This window comes from Anabas testudineus, chromosome 15, assembly GCF_900324465.2.
Source record: "Anabas testudineus chromosome 15, fAnaTes1.2, whole genome shotgun sequence".
NCBI classification, from domain to species: Eukaryota; Metazoa; Chordata; class Actinopteri; order Anabantiformes; family Anabantidae; genus Anabas; species Anabas testudineus.
Genome location: NC_046624.1, coordinates 10,059,521 through 10,078,438, shown reverse-complemented (window position 1 = coordinate 10,078,438; position 18,918 = coordinate 10,059,521). Strand labels below are relative to the sequence as shown.

The 18,918-nt window shown below is 41.6% G+C and overlaps 2 protein-coding genes across 5 annotated transcripts; both read right to left on the bottom strand.

Annotated features, from left to right (window-relative positions):
* Positions 1 to 323: 323 nt before the first annotated feature.
* On the bottom strand, positions 324 to 7,901 carry trim8a (tripartite motif containing 8a). Of its 2 annotated transcripts, none has more exons than XM_026354745.1 (7): positions 7,613 to 7,901; positions 6,531 to 7,125; positions 2,962 to 3,057; positions 2,139 to 2,372; positions 1,913 to 1,944; positions 1,675 to 1,790; positions 324 to 1,540 (listed from the first exon to the last, which is right to left on the bottom strand). In XM_026354745.1, exons 2-7 carry the CDS (start codon positions 7,098 to 7,100, stop codon positions 882 to 884), a joined length of 1,707 nt encoding a protein of 568 aa, XP_026210530.1. In that variant the 5' UTR covers positions 7,101 to 7,125; positions 7,613 to 7,901; the 3' UTR covers positions 324 to 881. The 2 variants fall into 2 exon arrangements, with proteins under 2 accessions (XP_026210530.1, XP_026210529.1); XM_026354744.1 differs by having other exon boundaries at positions 7,617 to 7,901.
* A 418-nt stretch (positions 7,902 to 8,319) lies between these two features.
* sufu (suppressor of fused homolog (Drosophila)) lies at positions 8,320 to 17,060 on the bottom strand. Of its 3 annotated transcripts, none has more exons than XM_026354743.1 (12): positions 16,709 to 17,060; positions 16,218 to 16,352; positions 15,629 to 15,765; positions 14,139 to 14,281; positions 13,511 to 13,596; positions 13,183 to 13,255; positions 12,238 to 12,391; positions 11,975 to 12,077; positions 11,484 to 11,618; positions 10,039 to 10,177; positions 9,877 to 9,945; positions 8,320 to 9,763 (listed from the first exon to the last, which is right to left on the bottom strand). In XM_026354743.1, the coding sequence occupies exons 1-12, from the start codon at positions 16,855 to 16,857 to the stop codon at positions 9,674 to 9,676; spliced, it is 1,413 nt and encodes a 470-aa protein (XP_026210528.1). In that variant the 5' UTR covers positions 16,858 to 17,060; the 3' UTR covers positions 8,320 to 9,673. The 3 variants fall into 3 exon arrangements, 2 of the variants coding, with proteins under 2 accessions (XP_026210528.1, XP_026210527.1); XM_026354742.1 differs by having other exon boundaries at positions 8,321 to 9,763; positions 12,238 to 12,394; XR_003298582.1 differs by lacking the exons at positions 8,320 to 9,763; positions 9,877 to 9,945 and having other exon boundaries at positions 10,089 to 10,177; positions 10,542 to 11,618; positions 12,238 to 12,394.
* Between the last annotated feature and the right edge of the window lie 1,858 nt (positions 17,061 to 18,918).

The following is an 18,918-nucleotide window of genomic DNA, read 5'->3' as shown; positions in this document are numbered from 1 at the left end:
ATCTCAAACATGTGGTCATCCAGTGTCTTTTTTTTTTTCCATCTTCAAGCTCTAACCCATGAATAGATCGTGGGTGAGTTTGAGAGTGGGATGCACTGAAAAGACGACCTTTTTTTTTTTTTTTTTTACAGGAAGCGCTGACAATTCAACAGTAAGTCAGTGAGTCAAACTGTAAAACCACTAAACCAAACAAAGGACAAAATGTGCTTTTCGAACATACCTTAAAGTACAAAGTCACATACTGTTTAAATGTGTAACTCAGTTTAAAATATACATTATAACCATTGTTAAAAGATTTAAGAAAATCATAAAATACAACAAAATGGCATTTAATATGCTTGTTTATTCAGTATTTTCCAATGATTTTGGTTTACTCATAATCTTGTATAAAAATTAATGAAAAACCTGACAAGCATTTGTCGTCCAGTGTGTTTTTAAAGCCACGTGGACTTTGAAGTGCACGGAGAGGGTCCCTGCATGCTTTCAGCCGCAAACAGGAAATAATCAAGAGTTAGGAACTTGCAAGTACAATAAGAGCATGTTAACAGTCTTTTTAGGCACTGAAGTCTCTGGAGCCCCACATCAGGACTCATGATGAAAGATATGTTGTTTCTTTAGTTGACTGCTTGATGATTTAAGACTACATTATTCACTTCCAGTCAAACTGAAACAGAAAATCAATAAAGAATACAAACTTGTTTTCAAATTACAGCATTAGTACTGTCACTGTGATTCAGAAGATCAACTGGACTACAGGACATGGCTTCCCAAAGCAAATATCATTATCATGGACGTGTGTTGGAGACATAAAATTGACTGTATCTGTGCACCAAAACAAATAAACATGACTGAATACAACCGAACAAACGGATTCTGGTTTGTTACTTGGTCCCATAATGCTTGGTTGAAGACTGGCCATACAGCCCGTAGAAGTCAGGGTGCCTGGCTGTCTGTGAGGCGTCCATCAGTCCCCTCATGGGAAAATGCTGCAGTGGCTGGCTTGCAGGTAACGGGGCATGTGGGGGAAACTCCTGAGACGTCATGGAAGGGAAGGAGTCTGATGCTGGGTACGGAGGCCGAGCACGAGCAGCAGGGGCCCTGGAGCAGCAGCAGTTATTCAGTGTGCACATCAGTACTTTCCTCCCTTCATACATGGCTTGTTGTGAGGCAGCTCCACTGGGGAAGTGGGAAGGGGGGAATATGGTCCCTGAGTGATGGCTAGAGCTGGACCCTAGACCCACCATGTGGTGTGCTGAATTGTCAAGGAGCCCGCTATGGCCGGGACCAGTGTGAGGATTCTGAGAGAGGCCTTCAGAGGAGTACAAGGATGAAGCATGATGGCTCTGTTCAGCCAAGAAGGGCTTTTTACTGCTGTAGAGTAATGGAGAAGGATCCTGGGACGTAGAGTTGTCTGTGTTACTGTCCAGGAAGGCCATGCCATATTTCCTCTTCTGTAGTCCTAAACTAGTCCCCATATGGGAGACAGCAGAGCTGCTGTGAGACTGGACAATTTCGAGGATGGGCGCTTCGTTGATTGGTTCTGAGAATGGACCGGGGTGGTGGGGCAGAAAGCAAAAATAGTTAATCCTGGTTGCATTTTAAGCCACAAATTGCTAAATATCTTACATTCCTCATCACCCACATCTTGTTTGCACACAATACATTTAGTTTTACCTTCCAGCATTTTTCGCAGGTTCTTCTCTCTCGTCGAGAGTTCGGACAGAAAATGATGAGAGCTGAGCTGGCCAACTCTGAGTGGAGGGACGGCACTACTCAGGTGTGAGTTTGACCTAAATAAAAACACACAAATGAAGTCAAGAGGAGTGTGAAAAATAAAGTGTGGCAGAGAAGAGAATGTTTGATTAACCAATGCGCTAATCTCAGTGACAGCAGAATAAGGACCAGTGCCCACCTGTCTATTAGCAGCTGATACGGTTTTGTATTCTGAAAAAGAAGATGAGACAGAAACGTCATTCAGACAAACCATCTGCCTTTTAATGTCCCACCAACAGCTACCGTGTGGTGCACAGAAGTATGGTAGATGCAAATGCTGGAAAACATTTCCTGTCGGTGTGTGCGTCCTGTTGCTGCACAGACACGAGCGCACGTGGGAGAAATGGCAAAGTGCAGAATCGTACCTTCATGAAGTTAATGCTGTCTGCTCTTTGAAAGACCGCTTGCGCTGAGCTCAGAAGTTTTTCTGCTTCCTGTCGCCTCTCATTGAGTTGCAGAACCTGCTGGGAGTTTTTCCTCACATACATGGTGTAAGTGCTCTCCAGCATCTGCATGGTTTCAGCCTGGTTTGCTTCCAGCAGCGCATGCATCCTCTGATACTGGGCTCTCACGTGCTCCTTCAGTTCAGAGACAGCGTCCTGTGGGGAGAGGACAGGTTCATTGGACCCAATGACACTTGGAGACTTGGTTGTGAAATGATCAGTGTGAAATGGGTTCACATACTTATCATACAGGCACACCAGCTGTTTAAATTTAAATGAATCACTAGGAATTGTTGCAGTCTTCATGAAGGAACTTGTGTGAGAAAACCCCAAAGTTCAATGCTTTCCGTTTCATTGAGTTTGACCTTATTTGTCATTAGAGAAATTCAGAACTAAAATATGAAACTGACTCAACTTTCTAACTAGAAAAAGTACATAGTCATGAACTAATGTGTTACTGTATATACGTTTTTCTTCATTTTGTTAAAACTGTAACTGTTTCTTGTTCATCTCTTATGTATGAAAGCAGTTTGGAAAATTCATTTTCAACTCTAATGCACTAGCCGTTCAAAGCTAGATACAAATGACATGTCCTTTTCAGTTTCCAACGCTGGACAAAGGCACAGTCCTTTCATTACAACACAGCGTGGACACAGTTAAAGCACAAATTCGCAGGATGAAAGACCGTCACTGATAACGTTTGTGTCTCTGTACGTATAAGAAGTGCGTGTGCGCTGCACTGTACCTTCATCAGTGTCTTGTCTGACTCCAGCTTGGTGAGCTGTTCATCGATGTTCTGAACACGACCCTCCAGTCTGTCTTGCTGCCTCATTAGCATGCCCTATGGTGAGATGACATACAAAAGATGGATTAGTCAAGATACACTGAAAATAGAAAAGATATTTATATACACACACCCTGAAACTTTGTTAAAACTCGGGTCTTTGCAGTGACCTCAGCAAACGTGGCTGCTATTCATGAGTCACTAAGACAACCTCCTCCACAGTCCTGATTAGACAGAGGAAACAACAGCTGCCAGCGACAACCACATGCATTTATCCATTAGGACAGCAAAAGCAAAGGCAAACACGATCGCACAAATCCATCTCTGATTGCTTCTACGTTTATCAAGGACCCTGCTCCATTTACTGCAGGAGATGAAAATCAATCTACAGTCACAAGCTGACAGCTTACTAGGAACAGGGGTGGGCAGGTATGCTTTTTAATGAACTGTTTCTGCATGGGAAAGGCACCATGCCCAAATAAGAGAAAACCCGCTGTCATGGCAACAAAGCCTTGTCTATGTATTTATATATTTATATGTAAAAGCTAATGTGTATGTGAGGTAGCAGGAGGGAGCAGAAAGTGGGGGTGTCTCACTGCCCTCTGTGTCAGCAACAGATTGTCACGTCTGTGTGCATAACGCTGGGGTCCGCTCACTCCCTCCACATGAGTATGCATGGGGGGAAAAAAGGGAAAGGGAGCAAAGGCAAAGCGCTGTGAGGTTCTGCTTGGCCGTGCCAAGAATGGACAGAAACAAAGTGAGAAAGACGTGAAAAAAAAGTTTGAAGCAAAGACGAGAGATGGAAGTATCAGGGTTAGGGTTAGGCGAATGTACAGCAACCTGCCGCCACTACCCTATACCACAGTTAACATTTTAACCATCTCATCCAGTTTTGGGAAGTATTCACTGTCCTTTTAACTGTTTAGTCTCTAACAACCTCTACAGTGGGTTTATCAAATGTTTCTCTCTGACAACAGCTACCTGCTGCAGCTGGAGATGTCACTGGTGACAATGAAACCACAACAATTAACGGATTGATGCCGAAAAGCACAGCAGAAGTGAGGGGAGCTGCAGAGATGAGTGACAGCTCTCTCTCCTCTCACTTTAAACATCTTCTGATCGACTGTTAAGATGAAAGTATCGATCAGTGCAACTTAATTTGATTATGCATTAATTGCTCTGTGAACATTTCACTGTCAAAGGAGATGCTGTCAGAGAGATCAAGGATGCGTGTATGCTTTCTGATACTGAGGCCTACATAGTGTGAGCAGATGGTGACTAACCTGAGCTGTTGAAGCCAAACATTATAAAACAATAAATGATGCAGGTGCAACAAACCTACAACTACATTTTTACTTTGGAAAACTGCTCTGGCTGTGAGGTAGGAGGTAGAACTGGCCATCAAAAGCGCAGTGCGACCTCATAGCTTCTGTCTTGTATTTACAACAACAGAAATGAACCCCTGGTTGGGTTATTGCTATTGTAAACGGTGCGTGAGCTGCTTTATGTGAGTTGGCTTCACACAATGGCAGCAGCTTTTCTATGCCTGAATGCTTCTGCTCAACAACTGTGTCTTCCTCATTTTGCCATGTTTCTTCCAATTCCCTTTTTGTCTTGTTGTGTGCTTGAAATAGCATAAGGGAGCAGGAGGGAACTGTCTGGTTGCCGATCTCTCCGTATCAGCATGAAAGCCTACCTTTATCAAGATTAAACCCACCAATGATCACTTTCCCCACTGTCCTATTTAAGCACCCAGACACCCGTGGGTTGCCAGGAAGCTCATGTTTAAATGAGGAGCCTCAGGCTCAATGAACAGAGAGGCTCTTTCACAATCAACTGACAACTATTCCCCACGTCTGATGTCAGTGGACTGCCCTCAGCATTCTGGGGAATTGACTCACTCCACCCCAGCTACAAGAAGCCACAAATGGCAGAGCTTCCATGAGTGATGGTTTCCTGCTGAGGTGCCTGAGAAAACCAAGGTGAGGCTGTGTAGGAGGGATCCTCCTCCGCCTGTCCCAGGGATGACATTATTTTTTATTACTTTTCCTTTCTTGTCTTGAAATTACCAGTATGCAAAAGGTTACTGTAAAAGGCTCCTTTAAGAGCCAAAGATAACGAAAGATATGAACATAGCTACAATGGTTTTCCCTCTTTGTTTATCCCAAAAGCAACAAGAGTGCTGCCAGAGGAGCCGAAATAGACCACAGCTCTTTCAAGGAGAAGCCACTCCAGACTCAAATTACTTTAACAAATGACCCAGCATCCAAGATGGAGTCTAACTTTTGGGCTATTACCACATGTACCAGTGTTTGAGTGCACGCTGTCTGAAGTGTGGACTGTTAATCTGAGAAGACCCAGGGACTCCTGTGTAACTGCATTTACCCAGCAAACATACAGTTGTGAAAGAACAGAAAGATGGGTGGGTGTAGGCATGTGTGTGTATGTGTATGTGTGTGTGTGTGTGTAAGGAGCAGCTGTGGAAAGGGCTGAACAGACATCTTTTGTCCCAATAATAGCCCTGAACCAGAGCAACAGTTTGCACCAAAGACGTCTACCAATTTAGAACTTTGTGATCTGCACACTGGAAAGAAAAAGCATCTGCAACTTTCCCTGCTGGGTTTCCACTTAAAGATAGGGAGGAATATGGGAGAAACGTCGATAGAGGGTGGGTGGTTGTTCTTTGCACTTTGCCACTCACATCAGACTTGTAAAAAAGCAACAAACTGAAATATAGAACTGAGGAAAACAGAGAAGCAGACGCAGCCACGACATGCCGGCCTTATGAGAGTCGCATTCCTCCATGAATCCTGAGGTCAATCCTGCCAAGACAGATCATTATTTACTGGTTGTCAGTTGAGTTAACACAATCTATGTTCCTTGTCCCAGGAAATTTCACTAGAATCACTTTCCAATTCCTGGAAATGCTCCACGTGCGAGGTTATAAACTCGCTGGCTTGTGGAAATTTTCACAAATCAGTACATTTCCTTCTCAAAAACAACAAGGCAGTTCATTCGTCGGCCTTTAACGCTCACCAGCGTGCACTGAACAGAATGCTGAAACTGATCAGAGTAGCTAGCACCGACCAAATGCGGATCCACCCCCTGCATTGGGGTCATAATTTCTGGCAGATGCAGATTGCATCACAGCACTTACCCGAGGGCACAGGGCGGCTAATGTGAAGGCGTGGTGGTGTGGAGTGGCTGCTATGATCAAGGTTAAAAGCAAAATGTGTGTGTGTGTGTGTGTGTGTGTGTGTGTGTGTGACGTATGCTGACATGTGTGTGCTTGCGTGTGGTGTGTGTGTAATCATCTACCCCAAGGAGTTGCTTTCACCTGTCCCGTCCTTTCACATCAGATTAGATTAAAGAAAGACTTCACAGAAAAGTGAACTGAGAGAAATGTTTGCTGCCTTGAAATAAAAAAAAAAAAAGACATCAATAGAGGAACTGAGTGTCACCTGTGGTTTGGTTGATAGTTCTAAGTGAATTGGTGATTAGTGGAGTATGTGTGGGTGCGATTTATCTACCTGCATTTGTATGCGTTGTGTGTCCACATCACAGACTGTGTGTCTTTGGCTTGCGCAGTGCGAGATGCAGCAGAACGGACACAGAGCCACCTGCTCTTCCTCACAGTGGAGCAGCCTGTACTCCTCATGACTGGGACAGGTCCAAGCGCTCAGCTCCTCGGCGTCAACTAACAGGTGTCCTGGGGCTGCGCACGGCTGCTGTAGGTGCGTCTGTATGTGGGTTTGGCAGCAGGGCTCTTTACAGCGCAGGCACACTTTACGCACGGGCAGCGGGGGACCCCGTCTGCAGAGGACACAGTGCAGCACCGCGGGGATTTTGTCCGTGTTCAACGCGTTGAATCGCTTCACTATGTTTGCGAGCTTGAAGTTCTTCTCCAGCGTGGGCTTCTTGTCGTAGTCGCGGTTGCACTCGGGGCAGCGCACCGCACCGGCGTCTTTGGCCCAGGCCTCAGAGATGCAGCCCTTGCAGAAGTTGTGCTTGCACGGCAGCTGGATGGGTTCATCAAAAACATTCAGACAAATGGGACACAGGAGCTCCTCTTCGAAGCAGTTCTTCCAACTTTCATCCATGGTTCCCGGCGGTTCCGAGCTGATACTGTGTGGCACAAACGAGCAGAAAGGTATCATGTTAAAATGGATTAGTGCTTCATGAAATACGTGGTACTTGAGCCAACTAGAAGTCAAAATGGCACAGGTGGAGGAATTCCTTTGAGGTGAAGGCGTAGGACGGGTGGATTACAACAACGCAACTGGCAAATGGAGCAGCAGGAGATGAGTGACTCTTTAAGAGGCAGCTTAAACTAACTACTACTAACTAACAAAGTCTCAAACCAAGTGTCACCACAGGGAAACTTCGACAGCGAATCCTAAACTGTGGTCGTAACGCAGCCGTCCACATTACGCACAGTGACAGTGTCACGGTTTGGACATTTTCAGCGTTAGGAAGCGACAAAATCAATCACAAAAACGCGACTCAGTCTGATAAAATGTCACCGACACAGATGCCAAACTGTCATGAAGTGTGTTGCTGCAGTCAGCGGAAACACACGAGGTGGATTGTTGTGTAATAAAAGCAACGTTACCAACTATTTATTTTCCATGTCGTCGGCGGACTCCGGTGCACCTATAATAACGCAGAGCTCCGCGTTCAGCCCGTGGTGAGATCCAGCTCCTCCGGTGAGATCGCAGCCTCGATAGGAACCGAGCGACCGGTGCTGGGCTCTCTCAAAACCCCCAGCAGCTGTTCGACTGGTTTCGCTTTCCCGTCAACTCCTTGACTAATATTTAATGGTGAGAGCAGGCAGCTTGTGACTCGTCGGGAGGGAGCTCAGCGCTTCCACACTGACTGCCACCCCCCCCACCACCACCACCATCATCATCATCCTCCTCCAACAACGTGACCAGTCACAGAGTTGATACACAGACGGGGAGGAGCCCAGAGGAAGGAGGCAAGAAGAGAACAGCCACAGCAAACTCTGCCGGAGACACTGGAGATGACCAGGAGGCGTTTGGATGACCCGTCATCTTTGGCACCAGTGGTTCACAGAGCGCAGTCCAGGCCGGGACAGAGGCCCCCAGGTGCCCAGGACAGACAGGGAGGAGAAACACTCGCTTTCCTGTTTCCTCATGACAAAGTCGGCTGTTTGGCAACACTTGACAGGGTAATAAGTGGTAACTGCTTATTAGTTTCTGTTATTAATGGTTATAAATAACGCATATAGATAAATTAAAGCCTGTTAACAAGAGTTAATACAAAGCCACCTAATCTTACTCTTTTTTATTTATTAAGCATTAGTAATGTCTCATCAACCATTAATAATGCTGTCAGGTAACATTAACAAATTCTTTATATCCAGCCTTTTATTAACGCCATATATTTTATAGAAAACATATGAAATGATTTATTTAAAAACACCATCACAGCATCAACAGGAACATATAAAAGAATCCAACGCATCTCAAAGTACTATACTGTATACATACATTAAACCTTTAAAAAAAGTTCCTCTGTAGTTCTGAATTAGTGTTTCAGCTTTATTTGTGTAAATACCTACACACTTTAATGCACTTGGGATTACAATCAGCCAGTTCAGTCAATAAGATAATTACCACAAAATACCATTTGAACATGATCTAAAATGTAGTAAAAGTAGTCTTCTCTCTGTTTTGGTGTTAACGTGGAATGCAACAACAGTATCTGAAAACGACGGGGATCGCAGCAGCCTTGATTCAAAGTGACGTCCCTTACCTATGTGGGAGCTGAGGATTTCCTTTCTTAAATCTTAGAACGTGCATCGCCAAGCTTACGGAAAGTGAAAGATGACACATTAAAAAAATATTACTCAGTACAGGATTCATGTTCTTGGCCCAGGGATAGGAAGGTGGTTTTGTCTAAAATCTGCCAGATACCTAGGGAGATAGTTCAGATGCTTGTTTGGTTATCCCAAAAAAAAAAAAAAACAAGCAGTTAATTATAGTTCAGTCATTACATTATTACAGAATCATGACACATTTGAGATCCCGACAGTCCAGGCAGCGGCACACTGCCAACAGTTAAACTTTGGTATCACCACAAACATAAGAAAAATGTCCAGCATTTGTAAATACTATACACATTAGCTCAAATGAAAACAATGATAAAATGATTGAATATGTGACTTTTCTGCCCCTTTAAGGTCACTGGAATAAATAGAACTTTTTTTGAGAACTTCCACCCCAGTTACTGCTCAGTACATTATGACTGTTGACTACAGGATGTGTGCTTAACTGCATTCGTGATGCATATGTTGAACCTGGCAGACCTTGATAGAGAAATGACGACATCCTGTTTTGGCCAACAGCTAATGTGTCACCTACAATGATTGTTCTAACAGGTCAACCATCTGGACAGGCTGGTTTGATGCCAATTTAAAACTTTAAAAGCACTGAAGCCTCAGAGACAAGTTGGAGATAGTCTGAGAATGCAGTAACAGTCTGAAGTCTTCACAAGTGAAACAGTCTCTGGTCATCCACTGTGGGAACTATATATCCATGTGCCCTGACAACTCAGGTTCGCTGCACGTCTCCTTTTCATTGTGGTCCACTTTGAAAGTGTGTCTGCACGTGTTGTTGTGGGTGTTTTCTAGTGATTAAGTGTCTCTGTCTCATTGAAGTGGATCATCAAACACAGAATCTGGTAGGACAGAGATCTTCAGCTTCTTTTCTGGCCAACTGTACTCCTTTGGTAATTTAGTCTAAACAAAGAGAAAGCGAAAGAATAAACAAGGTAAAATATCCAGACAGCTGAATAAAACCACACTGAAAATAAAACTAAGAATACAGGTTTTTTTGGGCTTTTTTTTTTTACCTCCTCACGAGTGTTTAGTTCCTGTAAATCCCCAAGCATCTGTTCTACAAACTCTTCAGTCAACAGTATCTATACAGCGAGGGTAGAAATCAAATAAATGTGTTAAATATGAAAACACCACATGGAAACTGTACGTTTATGTGCAAGTCTGTGTGTTTATACCTGGAGCCAGGGTCCATGTGCCGCATATGGATGCTCTTCAGTGGCAAAAGCTCCTTCAACTCCTGTAGACACAAATGTAATGGCTGTGTCTCCATGGATACTTTTATAAGTAAAGTGTCTCCCGTGGAGCAACCGGCCCCTGTAGAAGATTAAATACAGTATGACCTATAAACAGTAGTAACAAGTGCAAAAGTGTCCATTTTTATTTATTTTAGCCTTAATATAATGTTTTTTTTATAGATAGATTCATGTAAATGTGACAGGTAAAACATCCCTGGTAGAAACTACACATATTAAACTGACATCACCGTAAATTATAAAAAACTTGGTAAGTGGTCAAAATTTTACTACATTCCAAGTCTAATATGACAACTTGTGTTTGCTCCATAGTGTGCAATGCTCAGCCATTAAAAGTCAAATCGTTTGCAGTCAACATTTGACGTAACCACACCCCTTGCCAATATCAAATAATCAAGCCCCTTACACTGTGTTCTCACTCTTACCTCCCTGCACATCTCCCCCTTGCCTACACAAAGGTCTCTCTGTACTAATTCTGGCCTTGTTCTTTTCTCAGATAGAGCGAAAGCAGGTTCATCTGTGCAAAGAGGTACCACCACCGCAGCTCTATAAAAACCTGATTATTTAGTTCCTGTTTGACAGTAACCAATTAGATGGCATATAGTCTACAAAAACACATTCCAAAAATGTCATGTGTTGTGAATAAAGGTGAAAACCAAGCCAAGATGGTTATCAGCTACAGGTGTGGAAATTCCACCAGACAGAGACTACAGAGAAAGTGAAACACAAATGCTAAAAACACCACAAAATGCTTCATCTTAATTCAGCAATTTGTTGTGTCACCATAGAATTTAATGTGATAACTTAGTATTTGCATGTTATTTTTGTTTTCACAGCACATTTCTTTAACATTCCCCCCACGTCTGTGAAACTTGATCCATAGTTCAGAGTATGCATTTAAATTTAATGAATCATGGCCTTTTGTCCTACTAAATCTTCCTCCTGTCGTCTGATGCACTTCTTATTGTTGGGAAACGAGCGTTCATGTGCTGTGTTGTCTCCAGTGACTGAATTATCATATATACAATAATAACCTTTGCCAACTTCCCTTAGTCAGAATGGCCACCCTATTCTCGTAAAACATGTCAGACAAATACAGAAAACATAAGTCTGTATCATTTCTGTGTGTGACATGTGACTAACAAAAAAGTCACTTTATTCATGTCACAGGTTATAGTTATGTTCACATAATAACTATCTAACTCTTAATTTTCTTACTAGTTTAAAGTAGCATCAAAGGAAACACAGGAGGAGGAAAATCAGAGTTAGTTTTGTTTTGGGACATCTGAAAAGGTTTTTCCTTTAGAATCTGTCACGGGTCCAGGTAAAAATCATGTGTGAGTGCAGGAGAAAGAATGGCATAATACCGCAAGCACAGGGGCAGTAGTGTGCCTGACTCTTGGTTGAATTTCAAATGGACGCTCTCCAACTGACGTGTTCGGACCAATTCATGAGGAACAATGGCTGCTGAACTCTCACTCTCCAAACTGTCCTTCCGACTCCTAAGAAACAGAGGAAAAGACAAAATGGAAGGGAAATGTGAGTAAGGACGTATGAAATGGTTGCAATCAGCAATGAGAGGATGGACGAAGGAAAAGACAGCTCCAAGCCTTAGTCTACAAACGAATGTATAGACACCATTTCACAACTCTTACTAACTGACTCTGGTTAAGAGCAATAACTTCCATAGGAAACACAGAGACACTCTGTCATGTTATGCTGGTAGCTAAGAAACAATGGTGATAACAGTTCAGATGACAGTTGCGCTGTGAGTCACTGCACTCAGTGTAGGGAGTTATCCTGGTGCAACCCTTGTGCTGAGCTGAACCCAGGCTAGTGTGTGGGGGAGAACACTCACTGAGGTCTCTCGTGGTTCTGCTTTTGGCCGTTGATGGGTGGTAGTGCTGCCTTGCTGTTAAACTCCAATCCCTTTCTCAAGGTTTCCCTGATCTGCTCAGTATCTGCCAATAGAAAAACACAGATCAGCATAGAGTTATCCCATCATGCACTGCTGACAGCATGAAAGAAGGACTCCTGCGTAAATGTTGGTTAAACATTCTTGGATCTGCACAGTCTTAATTATAAGATATATTCTTTTCAGTCCTTTGGCACTTGACATACCCTTGTCTGAGAGCCTGCGTGGCTGTGATCCTATACAGATGGATCGGCTGTCCTCCTCATCCTCTGGCGGCCGACTAAGATCATCCCACACACACTTGGCACTGACCCCACTCAGGTTAGAGCCCTCTGTCTCTATACCTTGGTCCACTCTCTCCTGCTTAGATGAGAAAGAAATATAAGCAGTCATTAACACTAGCTTACATGAAACCCAGAAAAGAAGAATCTGCATAACAATTTATGGACCATCAGAGTTCTATACACTGATCTTCTAGTGACAAATAATGCAGAGTAATACAAACCCTTGACGTAACTCTCATACAAATGTATTGTGATCCTTTTGGATGCTATACTTTGTACTGTGTTCTGCATTATACTGAAATTATTTAGTCCACTCTATTTACAGTATATCAGGCAAAGCTGATTAACAGAAACACTTCTTGATCTAATGCAATTACTGTTCAGCACCAGGACAAAAGGATCACTAAGTTGAACACCTTGCTAAAACCAGGAAGGCAGTGATTCAATATTAGTATCTATTTTGGCACAAATGCTGCCGATCTATATTGGGGTTGATCTATTGACTTCAACTTTATGTTTTGCGACGTGTGCCACGTCATGCACCAAAAGCACAAGCAACATGGAGACAGACAAGGCTTGGCTGTATGGAAGTACATTTTTTTCAAGCTTGCTACACCAACAAGTCCGACATTTACTTGTAATATCTGCAAAGAAAATGTTTTGAGCGACGGTGTTAGGCTTGCAAAGTACAACTAAACAAGCTTATCAAACACCTTTGGGATAATATGACTTTGGCAGATGCACTGCAAAGATGTAAGAAAGGCACAATACTTTTATCCAGTTTCACCTGTTATATTATAAACATTAAAACTTAAACTCCAGACAGGCTGCACTTAGTGAGTGTGCAGAACTTAAAAACAGCCTTACTTGTAGGTGTGGGTCAATGTCAAAAATAGTCTCTCCTCTCCTCATGTCTGTGATTAGCCAGGGGCCACCAGCTCTGTGCACAGGACAATCATCAACATTAGTTCATGTCAGCATTAACCCCAAGTTAAACACAAAAGGTTAATAGATAAACAAGTAACTCTGCTCTTCACTTGCTGCTCACAGTGTATTTAAATTTTCAGTTTCGTGACTGATCATTTGGAGACATATGTAAATGCTTTGGATGTGTTCAAAATCACTCCCTATTTACCTTACCATGGGGAAAATATTCACCATATGTCAGCTTGTCCTAATATGCACTTCTACTTACACTCTCACGCCACGCATCAGCTCCAAAATGCCTTGGCCATTCCACTGTTGGGCGGCCTGGAGCTCCTCTGTACAAACTCCCACAATCTACAAAAGACATGAACAACATGAAAGGGTGTGGTCTACATCCTTGTTACTGCCTCTTACTACTGCTGATGCTTTTATTTGATTAATTATGACAAGAACTAATTCTGCACATTCAATGACAAGTAAACTATTATTCAACCTCTTAATAGGCTGTGGAGGTTTGCGCTGATGTCCCTTACTGATGTGTAACAGTAACTAAATATCACAATGTGTTTAGTCATCTTGTATAACAATGTTATAATGTAATAATTCCAGTGGTGTGACTTGATGCAAAGGAAGACACTACAGTGGAACATGTTGAAAATTGGTCATGTTATCACAGTAATACTGGCTGTACCTTCTGTGTTCAATTAATTAATTTACTCACTTAAACTCATACTGTTGGAAATATAAGATCTCCTATTTTACTGGACAGTAAAATACATTTTTTAATTGGAATTTACAAAGCCTTTTCTTTTATGTGTCATCTGTTGACTTTCAATTAGTAGGTAAAAAGATAATTTGATATTTACACTACAAAAAAATCACGTATCTAAGCTCACCTGGAGAAAGCTCACAGTGCCAAATGGTGTCTGAACTGGTTGCATCTGTGGGTCCTCTGTAAGCAACATATGCTGGATACGAGATTCACTATTGTCTAAGGGATTGTGCCATGATACATGATCGCCACTACAAAATGTGTTTTCTGTAGAAGAGAGAACAAAAGGAGACATTTTTTTCCCAGTATGACAACATATTTAACTTTCCTGGAAAAGGTACTCTGTCATGAGAGTCAGTCAACACATTGCTTTTGGGAAGTAGTCTTACTTTATCAGACAGGAGAGAATCACAGAAGTTGCTGTAACAGGAAAAGAGGGGATCTGATTGGCAAGAATATGCGAGCAATTAGAGAGTGGCAGACAGTGAGAGAAAGAAAGAGAAATCAAACCCTAAATGTGGCAAGAAGACAAGAAAAACATAAAAACTGCATTTCCATTTGAGGAATCTATCTGCTTGGGAGGTAACACCCACCCAGTCCAGATTTGCTGCAGCAGAAAAGTAAAGGGGAAAGAGAACCAGGAATCAGCATTCGTTTAACTCAGGGGCCCAGCCCACCCACGCGCAAATTGACCCCAGCTGGAGAACAGAGAGGGACAGAGTGGTAAGAAGAGGGGAGTCTGAGAGAAAAGCCTTCTTCTATTACTCCATGGCTTTTAAATGCATCCTTCCTTCTTATCCACACGGCCGAAGAATTTAAGAACTATGCAGCACAATATAAACCCAATTCTCCTGCATGCACAGAGTGCACATTCATACAGAACCAAAACAGTGAAAACAATCCTACTATAACAGTCAAGGGAAAGAAAGGGGATTTTACATTTCCTGTCAATATTTTCCTGCCCAGAGTATACACCATTGATGTACACTAAAATAATTATACCAATGAACCTTTATTCATCAATGTTTACATGTAACACTGCAATTACAAGCTACTTTTACAAACAACACATTCTTCACATTTACAAAGACAAGTAAAGGCAGCATGGCAACCACAGCCAAAAGGGAGTTGTTCTATCAAAATGAGTGTGGATAAATCATTTACTAGCCTATTAACTAAGTGCGACTAAATGAAAAACACAAATCATTACCTCTATGACAAGTCGTTTCCAGGTGAAAGATAAAGAATGCGAGGCTGCAACCGACTATGTTTTTCATTCCCTCTTAATCAGTTCCTTTTACAATGTCTGAACTTACATGAAGTGATATAGACATTTTTAGAAAACTGCTTGTTCAGTCTAATACCTAATATTTAAACTAAACTAAGAAAAGCATCAAACTTTGCTTCAGAGCCAGTTATTATTGTAATGTCACATGCTTGGTGTTTTTTAAATAACACTATAGTATTCGCGTTCTGAATCCTCTGTTGCAAGATTAAATGGCTTATCTTGTCCTTCAGATATTTTAATTTGATGCACTTCATGCAAAATGCAAAGCTACGGTACCACTTTGTTTTTCTTCTACTTTCTCTCTACTCTATAGCCTGTGCTCTTACCTGACTGGAACACATAGCGAGCCAAGCCTTGCATGAGTTCAGCTGGCCAGGTTGGTGGTGCCGTCTCTCCCACCTCTCTTTTGAGTCTAAAGGTGAGCTCAAAGCCAAATCCACTGGGTCCATCTGGCCCTGTGAATCTAACACACACACCAGCAGAAGTACTTGCAGAAATTATAAGAAAATCTTTCTCTGCACTTAAAACCACCATAATGCACTTATACCCCATGAAATGGAAACAACTCTTTCTAGAGCACTTTACTTTTTAGTTCATCTTCTTGGCTTAGAAATTTGCTCACTTTGAAAGTGTCACCAAATAACTAAATGTAATGCTAAATGTAATGTAAATTCTTCTTTATATATATATATATATATATATATATATATATATATATATATACATATATATATATATATATGTATGCAGGTTGTGAAAATCCTATACAGTGATGGGAGGGTCATCATAACACAATATTTAGCTACATTTATAGGGGTGTATTATGTACAGATGTAGTTTTAGATGATTTAAAAATCAATAAAAAAAAAACAAGAACATGTTAAAGTTCAACTAACTGCAAGTTAGTGTACTTACTCATGAACCCTGTTATCCCCATACAGATCACTCAGTCCAAAGCTGACATAGTGCCAATGCTCCTGGATATCTTGAGCTGGACAGCCTGTATTTCTATACATACTGATGTAATCTAATGGGTCTGGTCCCCCTAACCTGTGAAAAGGACCAAATAAAGAACATCAGCCACTTTTTATTGCCAATAAACAGCAGTTACTCTTCAGTTTATCTAGTCAGACATCTGGCTTACGTGGGAGACAATAACTTACAAGTAGTGACACACATTTTCCTTAGAGGGTTTAGTTTATTCGAGTTTGGTAAAGACTGCTTAAACTGCACAAAGCATTGTTGCAGTTACCTACTGATTAGACCCTGGGTGAAGTTGGCTACAACGTTAGCTTGGCAGCTAAGCTAAATGTTGGCTAAACGCCTAGCTTTGGCTAACAACATAAAGTTGTTCCCCAAATTTACTACATACAGATGTGTGAGGACAGGAACAATAGAGTGCCTACCAATATTTAACAATGGCCGTAACTTGAAGCGGGTTGGCCTGCTCGGGATACAGGCGCCGACATTCCCCGTAGATAGCCTGCAGTCCCGGAGGAAACAGCGGCACCAGCCCGTGGGCTTGAGCACCACTGGTAGGCCGTACCTCATCCATGCCACGGCCTCGAACAAAGCTTGTTCTTTAGAAAAAATCAAAGTGAATGCAAGTATCTTCTATTACGCACCCTAGTTCCCACAAAAACAGAGGAAACTAACATATAAAAGCTTCACGATAGTAAAGTTATCTAACGATAAACAGGTTTGACTTCGCTCGTTGTGCTACACTCAGCAGGAGCCCAGCCTGTTGCTCATCCTTTACAAAACACTACCCAACCATTGGTTGGATGGGCACCGTGACGTAACAGCCAAGAGGCACTTCTGGCCAATGGCCATTTAGATTTAGGTTTTTGTGGATTTTTACACGGCTACGATTGGCTGATACGCTGTCAATCACAGAGTAGGAAGATGTGATTTCAGGGTGGACGCTTCGAAGTTTTTCAGGAGACAAATGATGGATGGATGGATTCCTGGATGGGCCAAATGGGTCTTCAAAGAGCAGCTATTGTAGTGGTATTCCAATTCTTTACTGTAAATTCAAGTATGTATACTAAAATGTAAATATTTTACTTGAGTGAAAGTATCATCTGCAAATCAGACTTGAATTATCCAAGCAATGCTTTGCACACATGGCTATTATACAGCCATGCTATGCAGCATCTATACAGTGTAATTACTACAAACTCATGCATAGGATTTAGTTTTTTCATTACAATTGAAAATTTAGTTGAAATGAATACATGCCAGTAAAGTGCCTTTTATCTTATGACTTATGAGGTTTATTTTGCATTTGATTGTGATGGCCAATACAAATCATAATAAGCAAGATAAAAGTTAAATATGTCATTCTCCTTTCTTCTAGTGGTAAAACTACAAGGTAGCATACAATGGAAAGTGAAGCACCTAAAACTGTACTTCTCTCTAGTTAGTAAAGTGCTTGAATAATTGTATTTAATAGCTATCACAGCTATCAACTAACTTTAATTCATTATTGCACAACCATTTGTCTTTTCTTTCCAAAAATGTACCACAGTGAATACTTTAAGTTTAGTTTTCACCCACAAATGTATTGATCATTGTATTAATACACTTAGGCTACAGTTTGAATGTATCCAACATGAAATGTCATGTAATTACAACGTCTCTGTTTCAAATCTGGCAAATATGGCATCAGACCTTCGTTGCATATCATACCCTCTCCCTCTCTCTCTCTCTCTCTCTTTCTTGTACAATAAAAATATTTACTTGAAAAAATAATAACGTAAATTACCACACATTATTTAACATAAGATATCAGCAAAGTTTGTTGAGGAACTTTGAGGGATAAGGCATTTTTATAACTTATTACTTTCCTCGTGTCATGTCATTGTCATTGCTTTAACCCCAATGCATGCAGACTAAACCTGCCTATTAGACACGATGGTGTCAGCCATTCTTTACACATTTCCTCGTTGCATGTTATTTTTCTCACACGTATGACTTTGTTACTTGCTTCATGGTGAGTAATACCTCAACACTTACTGTGGTACAAAAGTAGCCGCCCCCACATTATACACAGCCACGGGTCTCATAAAGTATGGTGTAAAATACAGCTACTATCACCTTCTCCTGTGACATTGTCCAATTCAACAACCATGGAATCTTCAGGCCCTGTATCTTTACTTCCACAAACTGCAGTACAAGAAAGGAGTTTGACAAAATGAGATTTTTCTCACACCTGCCATGGAGCTAACACCAATCATTAGCAGGGTCTTTTGTACAGTGCACAACAAAACCTAGAATTACTTTGAGGGCAGTACCAAAAACTGAACCAACAATTGTTTTAAATCATTGCTGGTGTGCTTTATCTATGTGACTGACTTATTCTCTTTCAAAAGTCTACAAAACAACATGCTGTTTTGTATTTCATACTTGCATGCAGCTGGGAAATTTGTTACACTCCCATAATTTTGTAAATGCTGGCTGTCATTTCTAATCATACAGTCAATAGGTCAATTGAACAAACTAGAACTCAAATACGAGCTGGAAAAAAATGTGTCTGCATGTGTGGGTTTATACAGTTGAATTATGTCACTTTTTCTTGTGAACTACATAACTTAAACATTGCAACCTCCGAATA